This window comes from Ovis aries, chromosome X (genome assembly GCF_016772045.2).
Source record: "Ovis aries strain OAR_USU_Benz2616 breed Rambouillet chromosome X, ARS-UI_Ramb_v3.0, whole genome shotgun sequence".
In the NCBI taxonomy this organism is placed as follows: domain Eukaryota; kingdom Metazoa; phylum Chordata; class Mammalia; order Artiodactyla; family Bovidae; genus Ovis; species Ovis aries.
Window position 1 is genome coordinate 17,253,033 of NC_056080.1, and position 15,765 is coordinate 17,268,797.

Genomic DNA, 15,765 nt, shown 5'->3' on the forward strand with positions numbered 1-15,765 from the left:
TTGCCCCAGGGAAAGGAAAACATGTTCATAAATGTTATATTAGGCTTTTACCAACAGTGTAGGAGGGTTCCCTTTTCTCCACATCCTCTCCAGAATTTATTATTTATAGACTTTTTGATGATGGCCATTCTGACTGGTGTGAGGTGATGCCTCACTATACTTTTGATTTGCATTTCCATAAATTAGCAATGATGAGCATCTTTTAAAGTGTCTACTGGCAATCTGCATGTCTCCTAACAAAGAAGTTGCTTAATTCTACCACCTAACATCCTATTTTTTATTTTGCATATTCCCTTCTAATATTTATCCACACAATAAAAGACTATTATAAACATGATGTGCAAACTAAATATTTACTTTTGAGTTATTTTCACTTCACTCAAGACTTAAAAAATGCTCAAAGTTTCTGTTTATACACAGCTGCATAATAGACATGCTATTGAGGTGGCATATCATATTTCATCATTCCTCTCTTGTGGAATTCAAAAAAAATCTCAAGCTATTTGGCAGAGGCTCCAGATCTCCTGGACATGCTGGCCTGAGGCAGAGGAGGCGCAAACACAACAGCTCCAGTCTCGCGTCTCCAAGAATTTCACTTTGCTTCACCCTCCAAATTCTAGAGGAAGACTTGCTTCTTATTCACTGGACTTAAACTCCAGAGATTATGCAGAATTCTCTCTGCTTCCTTCCCTCTTCCCTTTATCCTTTTACTCTCAAGCGTACTTTGTGTCCGGGAGCCTGGTGCAGTTTCTGTGGCATTCTCATATTCACCATTACTCCAAATCTATATGGTTAGTGCAGTTATTTCCATCTTGAAGTAGACCAGGCTCAGTCAGGAGGGGCAAAAAGGCTTATCCCAAATCCCACCACCTGTGAGGGCCTAGGCAGACCTGCCCTGAGGTCTTCTGAATGGTCTTCCCCTTTTCACGGCTGCTCTGGCTCATTGCCAGCTCTGGTATTCTGTACCATTTCAAGAACATCAATTTTTTGTTTTCTGTCTAAATGGAGTTCCTGCTTTTAATGGTTCAAAACTGGTCTCTTCAGAATGTTGAAAACAGTGACCCAATCACCTTTTGCAGGAGAAAGAAACCTGTAAAATAACTCATCTGGATAAAATGAGATCTGTGTTTGCCTCAGAGCTATTTATCTTGACCAAACAATCAATCCCAACTGTATCTGTGTTCTACAAATGCCCAAAGGAAAGCTCCCAAAATCAAGCAGACATCATAAAAAGAAAGGCTTCATGTAGTCTCATTGCAGATATCATAATTTGGCAGGCTGGCAGCTGGGTTTCAGGTGGCTCGAATGACAAAAACATGGAAGCAGCGTGGCTTGTCGTATTTACCTGTCTTGTCAGGAGGTATGCCAGTCGTGTCGACGTTCACAGAGGCAGACGTGGTGGGAGAGGGGGCTGAGGACTTCCCAGGGGGCAGGGTGAGGGGAAGATCAGGTGGAGGCTTAGGGGAAGAGACAGTTCCAGATGGCAGGGGCATATCAATGGCTGGGCTGGAAATGATGGGAGCTGAAGGCTGGGGAGAAGGTAGGGGAATCATCCCTGTTGGAGAGTGAGGGCTCTGGGTTACAAGTGGATGAGCTAGAGGCTCAGCAAAAGAGAAGGCACTAGAGATCTGGGACACAATGGTGGCCTGAGGAGCAACTGGGATGGCATTGCTGGAAGAAGAGAATGGTGGGCCGTGTGAATGACGAGCGAGACACACAACAGGATCTTGCAGGTCACTAAAGGCAAGAATCAGAGAGATGCATATGAGACACAAATGAGCTACAGAGGCTAAGCTCTTCTCGTGGCAACCATGTGACACCACCAAGGCGACACGGCTCCATTGTGAACTTTCCTTTGCAGACCCTCTGTGTACCTGCCACTGTTCTCCCGCCCCTGCCCACTTCCACCACCTTCTCCCCAGGAGAGGAATTAACCAGGAAGGATGCTCTTTTTCGAATTCACAGTTCTGCTTCACTTGTTCACTGCTACTCCCTGATTCTACACCTCATCACTTTTCAGTCAGTTGAGAAGAGCATGTACCACTGCCAGGTACTTCTTGGGAAGGGAGCTGTTGAATGCTCTGTAACCAAACTGGTGGTTTCCATATACTAGGAGTCTGTCTGTGGTGGACTTTTTAGATTTCACAAAATTTATTCTTAAAAAAAAAAAAAAAAAAGGAATCACAGGCCCAAACTGTTTCAAACATACTTAACATTTTTCTAAAATTAGAATCAAATACCAAAATATAATTTTCTTTTAATATTCAAATCCACGTTGACAAAACTGGCTCATCTTTTTAAGACAACTGATTTGACTTAGAAACTAAAGCATACTCATTTCAAAACTATGTGTGTTCATCCATAATAGATATACTAACTCACTAACTCTTGTGTCAACTCAGTATTAACACTGAGCTCAAAGGGGTAAGGAGTAAACTGAAAAGCAGCTCTAAATTAGTCAGTAACAATAAAATGTTCAATTTTTTCTTACACTTTTTACAATCAAAGTACATAATTCTGTTAATTACAATCTTCTGCATATTGATCAATAGAAAAATATGTAAAAATAATAATTATTGACTTGTACAGTAGAGTTTCTAATTTTAGGAAATTCTCATACTGGTCTTAGTAGTTCACAAATAAGCTTTTCCTTTCCAAGAAACTTCAAATTTAGGTCATTCACATGCATTGGTAACACTGGCTGGGAAAGGTAAATCACACAGCCATTTTTTTCCTTCAACTTACTGAATTTTGTTTCAAGAAAATCTTGAGTTGGAATTAACAATACACAATTTTGTGTGAAATTGATGAGCATAGAAATCTGCCAGAATCGATTTTATACTGCATAGCCTGCCAAAGTACTAACTAGCACACAGTACTTGATGAAGAAATGTTGCTGAATGAAAAAAATGAATCAAGCTGGGGCCAAAGGGGTGGTCCCAGCTTATACATCAGCTACACCCTTAATGTTACTTTAGCCCAGTGGTTCCCAACCTTGGCTGTGCCTGAGAATTACCCAGAGGACCTTTTAAAAATTAGAGATTTCTGTGGCCTTCTCCTCAGTGTCTGATTTAGTTGGTCCTGAGGTGACTGGAAGTCTCCTCATTGGATCCTGATGCTTTCAGAAATTCCATCTCCCAAGCGGGGTTCAACCCTCCACCTTGATAGGGGTATATTAAGCTTAAAACTCAAGTACTTTTCACCTTTTATTACATAAAATGCTACATATCCTTAACTAAAGTTCTTTAGCTACTCCTAGGGGCCTAATGTTTCAATATATTTCAGAAATTTGGCCCACAAAGGGCAGACAGGCTACACTTAGCCTTTTATTCCCATATGAGAAGTTTTATATTGGAAAATGCATGTCCTTTTTAAAAAATACAATTTTTATCTGATTGTAGAAAAGTATACAAAATGCTGCAAAGAAAAAAACAAAAACAAACAAACAACAAAAAAAAAAAAAAAAAAGAAAATGACCATCCAGCAGGCAGGCCAATCACTGGGAACTCTTGTGAGCATTTTCATTCATTCAATTCCTGTTTTTTTCCATGTATATTTTTATACACTTTTGATCACACCATCCATGACTTTTGGGATCATCTACTATTTTGAAGAATCCATCTCCCTCCTTACCTCCACTGAGGCAGAGGTTAAGGTAGTGATTTGCAACTTCAGTTGCCCATTAGAACCACCAGGAAAGTTTTTAAAACTCTTAATCCCTAGGCTATGCCCCAGACTCATTTAACCAGAATTACTGAGGGTGGAGACTGGAAATCAAAATTTTAAAACATTTTTAATTTGAACTAATTGTAGGCTTACAGAGACACTGTAAAAATAACACAGAGATTCATACACTCCTCACCCAGCTTCCCCCAATGTTAACATCTAACATCTGTAGTTTAACCCAAATAGCTACCAAAATTTAGCATATGACAAAGGTGACATCTCAGATCACTGAGGAAAGGGTGGACTTTTTAATAAATGGTGCTGGGACCACTGGATAGACATTTGGAAAAGATTAAATTACACCCATGCCTCCCATCAAATAAGAATAAATTCCAAGTGGATCTAATGTAGAAAAAAATCATATAAGTACTAGAAAAACACAAAGATGAATTCCTCTATAACTAGGTGTAGGGAAAGGCTTTCTAATAATGCCTCCAAATCCACAAGCAATAAAATAAAAGATTGATAAAATTTAAGTACATTTAACATTTTTATTTGCATATCAAAAACATCATAAACAAAGTCAGAAGATAACTGACAAACTGGGAGAAAATATTTGCAACATATACCACAGACAAAGGTCTACTATCCATGATATATAAAATTCTCTTAAAAACTGATTAAATATCTAGTGGGAAAAATACATGAACATACAATTCACAGAAATGATACAAAAATGGCCCCAAATATATGAAAAAAATGTCCGAACAGTTTTAATAAGAGAAGTACAAATAACATTAAGATACTATTCCTCATATACCACACTGGAAAAATTTTTAAATATGAGGACATATTCAGCTGGTGAGGCTGGGAAGACAGAATATTTTTAACACTTCTCAGGTGATTCTAATGTGCAACCAAGATTGCAAATCATTGATTTAAGGCAACAGAAACTTCATACAAAAGAAAACTGCTTTTTTTCCTAAAACTGAAAACCCTTCTTCACCATCAAAATTTCAAAATTCCTTAGCCAACATGATGATTAAATTATTATTATTATGAAAAGGGTCAGCATATTTGCTACATACCACTGCAGTTTCTTTACCTCCTCCAGGGAGGAAGGGCAGGGGGTCCTGGCAGAACAGCAGCACTGTTCTGGAGGAGACAAAAGGAAAAGAATGAAAATGCAAGGTCAAGAACAAGGCAAGGGAGAAGCTCAGATCCTTCAAGTATTACGGTTCTCACACTGATGGCATTTTAAAGAACTTAAGTCTAAAACAGATGATAAAATAAATTGTATTCCATTATATTGAAATTATATATAAATAGTAAGTGCTTAAAATATTTATTGAATGAACAATATGGGGTTGTATGCAGTATCAATTGCTCTTCAGCAACTCCTAAGAGAAATTCCGAAGTAAATATATCCCAGCAGCAATCGATCAAGCACTCCAAATAGAACTCTCTATCTCAATAGGGTTGTTTTATTCTGATCTCCAAAACAGTATACTGAAACTTTACTGAGAAAGCAGGAAAAAGCACCTTTTAGAGCTTCCTAACAACTGCCCAACAACAAAAGACTCAGAACAGAAAGTTGTAACATATATAAATTTATTCATTATATTTTCGATTTGAAAAAGATTACATCAAAGTCATGTGAAAATGAACACAGCCATAAATATAGAGACAACTTACCCATCGGTCGAACCTTTACTGTTTGGAAAGCAACCATCACAGTACATATGTTCATTGTCTTATTCAATTTTATGGTGAATGTACAATTTACTGTGCTGTAAAGAGAAATATATATAACCAGAGCGTTACTCAACTGGAAACCTACCTACATATTTGTAGCTGTTTTTTCAAACAGTGGGGAAGGGGGACATTGACACTGTTAACTTGCAATGTCACCCCAATAAGCTTGTAAACACCAACCTACCATGGGTGGAACTTTACCCCAAAGATTTCCTATGACAAAGCATTTAGAGAGGTTTATATTCACAGAGACTGCAAACCAGAGACCCTCTGACCATACACAGCTGCTGATTCGTTTTGCCCACCTGCATAATGAACATGCGGGGGTGGAAACCCGGTTACGAAGACAAGTATCCTGACACCTAGAGTCTGAGCGGTGGCTGCTTGCCTGGTATCTGGAGGCCGATGGGTTTTCAACATGAGAGCCCTTTGACATCCCAGCCTAGACAAATATCAAGGTCTCTTAAATCCAAAACCACTCTGGCAGTTCCATTTAGAGCATCAGATAACTAGGAATTTAAGACATTCTGTTTCTTTTTTCACTTTTGTCTTGGTTTCAGCTCAGTTCAGTCACTCAGTCGTGTCCGACTCTTTGCGACCCCATGAACTGCAGCATGCTGAACAAAATATTAATGTTGCAAATAATGAGAAGTGAAATAACTAAATACATATGGTGGGTAGGGATCCAATCTACAGCTTCATGGGAAACTTTGTCATTATTTGTACCAGTAAATCATTAGATGAGCAGAAATTGTTATTTTCTGAATGGAATGCTCAAGATTCAGGTGGTCAGACTACTGACCTAAAAGCTGTTCTTGTTGGCTTATGCAGCTAGGACAGCCAGTGAACATCATTTCAAATGATAATCTGTGCCACCTCATATAGCTGTCAGGCAATCTGTGATTCAACCTTGCATGCACTTTTCTTATTCTTTCTGATCTTTTCCTTCCTCCTCTCTCCTTTCCCCAAGCTCCATAATTTTTTCAAAATTGAAATGAGTGTCTCTTTTTTTAAATATATATTTTTATTTATTTATGTGGCTGTGCTGAGTCTTAGTTGTGGCATTCAGAATCTTCGATCTTCGTTGTGTCATGTGGGATCTTTACAGGCAGCATGCAAACTTAGCTGTGGCACGTGGGATCTATTAGTTCTCTGACTAATTAGATTCCCAGGGATCTAATAGTTCCCTGACCAGGGATTGTACCCAGGCCCCCTGCACTGGGGGCACGTAGTCTTAGCTACTGGACCACCAGGGAAGCCCCTCACCAAGCTCCATATTATGTTCCTCCTTCTCTGTGTGGCCTTCACCCTGACTAGACCACTGGGAGCCATTCGTTGGTCCTATTGGTGGCCTGTGGGGCTAAGGGCGGTGATGAGCCTCAGCTTCAAAGAACCAGAGGTAAATGGTTCAACACCTCTCACACCCCTCTGAGCTTCATAAGGAAATGAGAAGATGGATGTGACTGTGATATGTGTTTGGAAGAATAAAAAATTATATATCCAAACTATCACTAATGTGTATTTATTCTAGAGGAATACCTTTGAATCTGTACCCTAAGACTCCTCATACTTTATTTCTCATAAGTAGAGAAATAATGATCTTTAATAAAAAAAGGTATGAAAAATGACTGACCTTTGGGACTCTGCTGTAGCACACTCTATAAAATAAGTCTGAAACAAAAGAAAAAATGTATTAATGTTAGTTTGACAATTGAAAATATTAGGCAAGATGACCCAGGATTTATCATAGCATCACAGAATCTTAGAATCACAACAACACCTAGGAATGATCTAATTCTCATTCCTACCAGATTAATGACATATGATCAAAGCTATTCAGGCTCTACTTGGATACCTCTAGTGTCAGGAAACTCTACCACACAAGGTAGCACATTCTCCTGAAGCCCTGGTTTTAAGAAACCTGGTTTTACTTAAAGGAAAATCTATGCCCGTGTAACATCCATCCATTGAGCCTAGTTTTTATTTTTGGAGCAACGGAACTTGCCCATTCATTCTTTTACACAGCAGATTTGGGGATAATTTGAATACCTATCTCCTCAGGAATACAGAACTCCATGCTCTCCCCCAAATAATAACAGTAATTATAAACAAGTACAGGATGTACTATGATTACCTCACTTAAGGTTTGAAGAGTTTTGTTGAGTTCTGATCGTCTGTTAATAAAATGAGAAATTGACATGAAGGAGATCATTGATGATGTTAAGTTCAAAACAAGTTAGAATTTTAGCAATTACATGAAGCATATGGTATTTATTGCTTGCAGTGTTCACTTTGAAGAAATAGTGGGTACAGTAAGACATTCCTATGTGGGAAAATTAATTAATATGACAAGGGAAACAAACCAGATAGATGCTATATCGGTTCCAGCCAATGACAAGATATAAATTATGGTTAAACAATCTCATTACTTATTAGGCTATTGCAAACCCCAGGCAGCTGCCTCTGGCAAAGGGCCAGAGGAAGTGCTGACCCAAGGCAAAATTTCTGAGACTGGCTAGTCACTCACCCTGGGGGCCCTCTGTCTCTGATTTTTCCTCCTTCTCTCCAACTGACACCCTCCTCTACCCTCCAGCACTCTCCAGCCATGGTCCCCACACTCCACAGCCTCAGACCACCCTGCCACTTTATTTTTCACCCCATAAACGTCCCAAGTTGCTGGCCTTTGGAGAGGTAGATCTGAGACTTGTTCTCCTCATGTGGCTACATTGGGAAAAAGCCCTCTCTTTGCTGCAAGTCTTGGCTTCTCAGTTTTTTAGCTTGTTGCACCCTGGGCAAAACGAATTTGGTTTAGTGAAGATCTTACATAATTCAGTAGCATCAAAGAGAACATCCTCATGGGGATATTAGTTGATAACAGGTTACTATGGTTAGTTTGCGAAGAACTCAAGGACCAATTCTTCATACCTCTGGGTCTGTCTCTATCCTATTCTTGGTTTCCAAAAGTAAAGATAGCTCAGGAAGTATCTTTCCAGAGTTGATGTCTTAGGTTTTAAATCAAATTGCAAGATTACTCACTTCAATTCCCTTAGAGACAGGATTCCAGTTAACGTGCCATTAGCCATAACTTGATTCTGTTAGAAGCACAACATCATTAAGAATATAACAATCACTGTTTTGTTTCATAACACTTTCTAACAAGAAGTTGTTCTTTACTTTTGTTGGGCACCTAAAGACCTACACCCCAAAGACTGTGACTCCTAACTACATGGAATATTGTCTAGCAAAAGAGTGAATACATATTGGCTGAGTCAGTCTTTGTTTTTATGTTTTCTTTAAAAAATATTCTGAATCAGCAAGTCTGACATGATAATTTCTATCTTTTGTTATTTCAAGAATTCCCCCAAAAGAACACTATTAAAGTTCTCTGTGTAAATGTAAAAAGGGACACTTGGTAGCAACCATCACTGCATTTCTAGCACCTAGCTCATTGCCTGGCACATAGGAGGTGCTCAGGAAATATTCACGGAATTAACAAACCACATTTGGCTGGGATCTTCTGAACCAATCTGGGCTTCTGAACCAGGTGGTTCAGATGGTAATGAATCTTCCTGCAATGTAGGAGACACAGGTTCGATCCCTGGGTGGGGAAGATCTCTTGGAGAGGAAATGGCAATCCACTCCAGTATTCTTGCCTGGGAAGTTCCATGGACAGAGGATCCTGGGGGGCTACCCTCCATGGGGTCCCACAGAGTGAGACAGGACTGAGTGACTAATACTTTCACTTTTCACTTTCCGAACCAATCTAGGTTATGGGAAGGCTAATATTACTTGTCTGAGTCCCAGATGGGAGTGAACAGGATCAGATTGAGACTATTTTTAGATTCAACGTATTTCCTATTGCTAGGAGTTTCTAATATAATTTAAAGTTCTGACTGGCAATAGAACTACATCATATAAACACTCATATTCAGCAGCAAACCCAGTGAAAACTAAAACATAATTTTTAACAAAACTCCATGATTATTATGAAATCAAGCCCTCTTGACAAAGCTAGTGTTTCAACAACACATACTTTATTTAAATTTGGCCATAAAAGTAAATATGCAAAATATCAGAAATAATTTGAACCTTAAATCTTTGAATATCTGAGAATTCACTTTTTAAATTGCAATTAAAAAAATCTTTAAAACCTACCTGGGTAATATTGCTTTCTTCATCATATTGAAACATGATCTCACCTCTAAAAAAGGCTAAAAATAAAATTTCAAAAAGAAATCTGAGACTTGCATCCTTAGAGTTTGAGGATTAATATGACACAGAAAAAGATCATCATATTACTTTATAACAAAGTCTTTGTTATTCACATTTACTCTCTTTTCTGTCAAAAAGTTATTCAATGATTATCAATCAGTACAATTTTCAGAAAATATCAACTCTACATTTTATGTGGCAATGCAGAAAAAGAAAAAGCTTATCTATTTGTCAAGAAATTTTATCCCTACCTGTTTCTCATCAAGACTGTTTTCTGTCAAGATGTTAACTAGGGGAACTGTGGCTCAAACGCTAAAAATATTTTTAAGCTGTTATAGTTGCAGTTATAGGAGATAGGGAAGGGAGAGAAAAAGTATTTCTCAGCAGTTAAGCTACCTTATGGAAGTCTCTTTATTCCTTGCCATTTGCAGTTTTTGTTGTTGTTGTTTTAAAATGCAGTTACCAAATGCACTATCTTTCCTAGGAACACAGTTGAGATTTTGCTTTGAAACCTGAATAGAATGCAGAGCAAATCCTTTCTTCAGTTGAACAACTTGTGACTTTCACCCCAGAAATGCCAGAAAACTCTGTTCTGGAAACACCTGCTTTGAGAAATACTGAACTCAATTTCAGAACTCAAAGCATTTCCTGCAGGGTATACTCAGAGGGGCTTTGGCTCCATGTGGAAACTAATAAAACAGAGACTCCTTAACAGAAGTACACTGTGTGCACTTCATAATCTACAGAGACAAAAAACTGGCCTCCTGAGCAGAAAGGCAAGGATATCATATAAACTACAGCAGGGCTCAACCAACTTTTCTGTAAGAGATCAGAAAATAAATATTTGAAGTTTTTGTGGGTTATATGTTCTCTGTTGAAACTATACAACTTTGTGGTTATAGTGTAAGAGCAGCCATAGTCAGTATATAAATGAATGGCATGGCTGTATTCCAATGAAACTTTATTTACAAAAACATGTGACAGGCTATTATTTGAACTATGTGCAGTAGTTTGCCAACTCCTGAGCTAGAGGGTGGAAGACCTCCCAATCTCATCTTTCACTGCACTCCAAAATATAACTGATTCCCATAGCCAAGGACTCAGCAGTCCACTTCCACTTAAAATGGCTGACAATGCCATCAGACCAGCGAACATGATTTACCTTTTCCAGCCACCTTTCTACTGAGAATCCCAAACTCTGCATATTGATACTGAAATTTAAATTAATATACTACATAATTATTAAAATCAAAGATAACCAACTGCTGTTGTTTAGTGGCTCAGTCATGTCTGAATTTTGCGACCCCCATGGACTAGCCCACCAGACTCCTCTGTCCACGGGATTTCCCAGGCAAGAATATTGGAACAAGTTGCCATTTCCTTCTTCAAGGGATCTTTCTGACCCAGGGATCGAACTCACATCTCCTGCATTGGCAGGCTGATTCTTCACCACTGAGCCACCAGGGAAGCCCAAAGAGAATTTATAAATGCATAGAACTGCTTGTCCATTTTTGCTAAAATCTTAGCTTTTAAAAACTTATTTAGCAACTGTATGTGTGCTGACACACAATTTTTCTCCCTTGCCTCTCCATTCTCCAAGTTCATCCTTCAGTCTTATTCAGCACATGTTCAGTTTCATGAATGTGCTGGGTGTACAATGATAGCAGAACAGCCAGGAAGCCACTACCTTTTGACCTTCAGCCTGACTCTACCTGGTCAGATCCCAGTTTTCTTACCAGCCTCCATTTCCCTTAATAAATCCAGATTGGAATCTGTAAGAAGTGAAGGTTTCTGGCAGGATATTGTGGAATTTCTGGTGCCAAATGAGTTGCTCCCCTGAAAAGGTTGTTTTCACCAGACACTAAAACAAATGGTCAATTCAGTAGCTTAACTGGGGAAAACATTACTCCAACCAGCTTCCCGGCATCTGTTATTCAAGATGACCAGAGTTTTTTTTTTTTTTTTTACTAAATGTTCAACTTTGAAACAGTTATCAAACAGCATGTAGACATAACATTAAGCTAGACATTAGTCACCAGTCCAAAACATAAATGAAGCATGAAAATAATGAAATTATGGAGTATCCAGTGAAGAGAGGGGTACGAGGGGAGGGAGGTGAGAAGAAGCAGAGAAGAGAGTTACACAATATATGAAAGTGAAATGTATCCAACACTTTTTTTTTCTTTAATCAAAGTCAGCTAATATTTTCCTGCTATATTCAACCTGGAGAATACTACTAGCAGAAAGCTCATGTAAGTAAACCTTACATTCACACAAATATAAAGTGTTTGTGGAACATTCTTTCAATGGAAAGTCTGCTTGTTTTCTCAACCATCCAACCTTAACTTATGTTACCTGAAATTGTTTCCTATGTTTTCCTATAATTATTGGCTTTTTTATATCATTGGAGCCACACTAAAACTTTTAACATTATAAAATATTCTGTTACCTTCCTCTTCACTCTTCCCATGATCCAGTTCTGACCTGTCACACCATGTTTTTCTGTTTTTCACATCTGCTTTCATTGATTTTAATAAGGAAGGGAGGCCATAGAGCCAAACCAACGTGAGAAAAGTGGTTGCTTCACTCCTTCTGGCCCATGGCAGAAGGGAAAATATTCCCATTTCAAAAATAGCATGTTCTCAAGAGGTTTCCATCTTAATTTTTAAAAACAGTGGACAGTCTTAGTTAGTGATGGCAAAATACACTATGGGCACTCCTGGAATTAGCATCCAATTAAACTAGATGTACGTGAGATTTTCAACATTCTAGTAGAGCATTTTATTTTTAGCAAAAGATAACATCCTGTTTCTAAGTTATAATACTGAAGGTCCTATGGAAAAGCTTAAGGACTTTATATATAAGAAATGGCTTTTAATAATTAAATCCATTATTAATTATGTTCATGAGTCGACTCTAAGGATATTAGCTATGGTGAAAAATATTTGCTGCAGAGTTTCATTAAAGGAATTAATCCATTATCTCACTTTCAATCATATCTAAAATTTGCTTTGGTTTTCATTTGAGACTCTGGGTAGCCAGGTGTGATGAAAAGAGATAAATCAGAGGGTCCCACATCATACACTTCACAGCAGGAAAACAAACCGTTTCTCTGTGGAGCTTATTTATTTGGTCATGTGTAGTGTACACAAGAACTAACCTGAGTCATTGCAAATAGATGACAAATTGCAGATATTTCTCTGGGGCTTGACACCTGCAAAGAAAACACAACCCAGCAGGTTAAACATGTTAATACCTGCAATTAAATACAACATTAAGAGAATTCACAAATTCAGGCATTGAACATGTACCCAAAATACTATATGTTGGATATAATTGGCTATGATTAATTCCACAAAGACTAAAGGAATGCGTTTTCATTTCTTAGTAGTTAAGCTATGGAAGTGGACTCACACCATTCTTTATCTGATTCAGTATCTGATCCCCTACTCCTCCCGAAAATTTCTTTGTCCCATTCCCAATTAATCCTGCCCAATTATTAATCATTCCCAATTATTTTTTCCCCAATAAAGAAGGAATAGCATGAATACAACTGAGTATAGAGACTTTAAGTGAAACAGCCCTTCCTTACTCATAGATTCTCTTTCCTTTCCTGAGAGTCCATGAACACTCTAATGCTGGTCTTAGCTCCTTATGTAAACATATGTATGAAATAACATCAATGTGTTTCACATGGGCAAAACCTGTAAAAGTAAAGAAATATTGGCTGAACATCTCCCACCTTCTATAGGCTTTGGGAGGTTCCAGATACAGACCCTGCCCTCAAGGAGCTTACAATCTAGTGAGGGATACTGGCCAGTAAATAACAAGTAATAAGTTCAGCTGCTCAGTCTGTCTGACTCTTTGCAACCTCAATGGACCGCAGCACACCAGGCTTCCCTGTCCATCACCAACTCTTGGAGCTTGCTCAAACTCAAGTCCATCAAGTCGGTGATGCCATCCAACCATCTCATCCTCTGTTGTCCCCTTCTCCTCCCACCTTCAATCTTTCCCAGCATCAGGGTCTTTTCCAATGAGTCAGTTCTTCACATCTGGGGGCCAAAGTAATGGAGTTTCAGTTTCAACATCAGTCTTTCCAATGAATATTCAGGACTGATTTCCTTTAGGATGGACTGGTTTGATCTCCTTGCAGTCCAAGGGACACTCAAATCTTCGCCAACACCACAGTTCAAAAATATCAATTATTTGGAGCTCAGCTTTCATTATACTCCAATTCTCACATCCATGCATGACTTCTGGAAAAACCAGAGCTTTGACTAGATGGACCTTTGTCAGCTAAGTAATGTCTTTATTTTTAAGTTGCTGTCTAGGTTGGTCATAGCTTTTCTTCCAATGAGCAAGTGTCTTTTAATTTCGTGGCTGCAGTCACCATCTACAGTGATTTTGGAGCCCAAGAAAATGAAGTCTGCCACTGTTTCTACTGTTTCCCCATCTATTTGCCATGAAGTGATGGGACCGGATGCCATGAGCTTCGTTTTCTGAATGTTGAGTTTTAAGCCAGCTTTTTCACTCTCCTCTTTCTCTTTCATCAAGAGGCTCTTTAGTTCTTCACTTCATAAGGGTGGTGTCATCTGCGTATCTGAGGTTATTGATATTTCTCCTAGCAATCTTGGTTCCAGCTTGTGCTTCATCCAGCACGGCATTCCACATGATGTTATAAAGTTACAGTGAAGGCAAAATGGAGTGATGGACAGTACAACAGATGACATAGGCATACAAAGGAGGTAGAGATGAGTGGGAGGAGAAATAAGCCATGTTAGAACAAAAAACTTCACAAATATTAACCTAAGAAATACCTTCTCCTTTGGTGAAAGGAGAGGTACATGTTTTCTTTTATTTGAAAAGAGCTCAAAATTTACTCCACTGAGAATCTTTTCTTCATTAATTTCACCCTTTTGGCGAAGAGTTGACTCATTGGAAAAGACTCTGATGCTGGGAGGGACTGGGGGCAGCAGGAGAAGGGGACGACCGAGGATGAGATGGCTGGATGGCATCACGGACTCGATGGACGTGAGTCTGAGTGAACTCCGGGAGATGGTGATGGACAGGGAGGCCTGGGGTGCTGCGATTCATGGGGTTGCAAAGAGTCGGACATGACTGAGTGACTGAACTGACTTTGGCGAATTATCAAAAATCTATAACAAAAGTGAGGGACAAATGTTGATTGTGTATTAGCAGACTGCCGAGAGGAAAAGGTTGTCATATTAAGAAATATTTTGCTGTCCATATTTTGCTGTCCTTGTTAGGTCTGGTTTGGTCAGAATTATGTATGCAATGTCTGGTTGCTATTTTATTTCTACTGCACTTTATGAGTGCTTAATTCTTTCCCAAGAGAACTAGTTTGGATATAAACTAAAATTATAATTTGAGTTAGTACGTGTGATGTGGTTCCTGCCAGAATGATTTAGTTGACATTTGGTGTGTAGGCATCATGTTTCAGCTAAGGGTTTTGATTCTGTGAGCAAACAATTTAGATGGTGAAAGGTACCTGACATGTAGATTTCTATACTGGTCCAGCAATGTTACCCACACCAAAATAGAAAGATTTCACTTAAAATTTACTTACTTATGGATATAACTCATTGAAAACATATACTACGCAAATACTACAGAATATACAGATGGTGGGTTATAATGGTTTATATGTTCTTTACAACCATTGGTCTATTGCTCACTAAGCTTTTCATTCTATCATCTCTCCTATTTCTCTGAATTTTTAGTAGTACCTTCATTTCCAGTGATATATGTCTTCTGCTATTCATTCATACTGAGAATTTTCTTTCCAATTGCTAGGGCTGTTATCCATAACTTCCCCCAAGGATATGGCCACAGGTCAGCATTTAAATCATGAGTGAGAAAACTTTCGCTGTAATGGGTTAAATAGTAAATATTTGGGGCTTTGTGTGTCTAAAATATTTTTTGTCTCTGTTGCAGCGACTTCACTATTCATTGTGGCAGGAAAGTAGCCACAGACAATGTATATAAACAAATGTGAATGGTGGTGTTCCAATAAAACTTTGTTTACAAACATACATGGTGGGTCATATTTGGCCCACAGGCCATAGTTTGCCAAAACCTGCTTTGAATCAATTGGAAGCCTTTGTTAAGCAA

At 38.6% G+C, this 15,765-nt stretch overlaps 1 protein-coding gene across 36 annotated transcripts in view; it reads right to left on the reverse strand.

Annotated features, from left to right (window-relative positions):
* The window catches only part of ADGRG2 (adhesion G protein-coupled receptor G2), a 131,230-nt gene that overhangs the window by 21,935 nt on the left and 93,530 nt on the right, over positions 1-15,765 (reverse strand). For all 36 annotated transcript variants that reach the window (XM_060407710.1, XM_060407697.1, XM_060407701.1 and 33 more), the window contains 8 exons: positions 12,794-12,847; positions 9,577-9,632; positions 8,458-8,513; positions 7,556-7,595; positions 7,055-7,092; positions 5,362-5,456; positions 4,755-4,821; positions 1,346-1,737 (listed from right to left, as the gene is read on the reverse strand). In XM_060407710.1, coding sequence (XP_060263693.1) covers positions 1,346-1,737; positions 4,755-4,821; positions 5,362-5,456; positions 7,055-7,092; positions 7,556-7,595; positions 8,458-8,513; positions 9,577-9,632; positions 12,794-12,847 — 798 coding nt within the window. The remainder of the gene's footprint in view (positions 1-1,345; positions 1,738-4,754; positions 4,822-5,361; positions 5,457-7,054; positions 7,093-7,555; positions 7,596-8,457; positions 8,514-9,576; positions 9,633-12,793; positions 12,848-15,765) is intronic.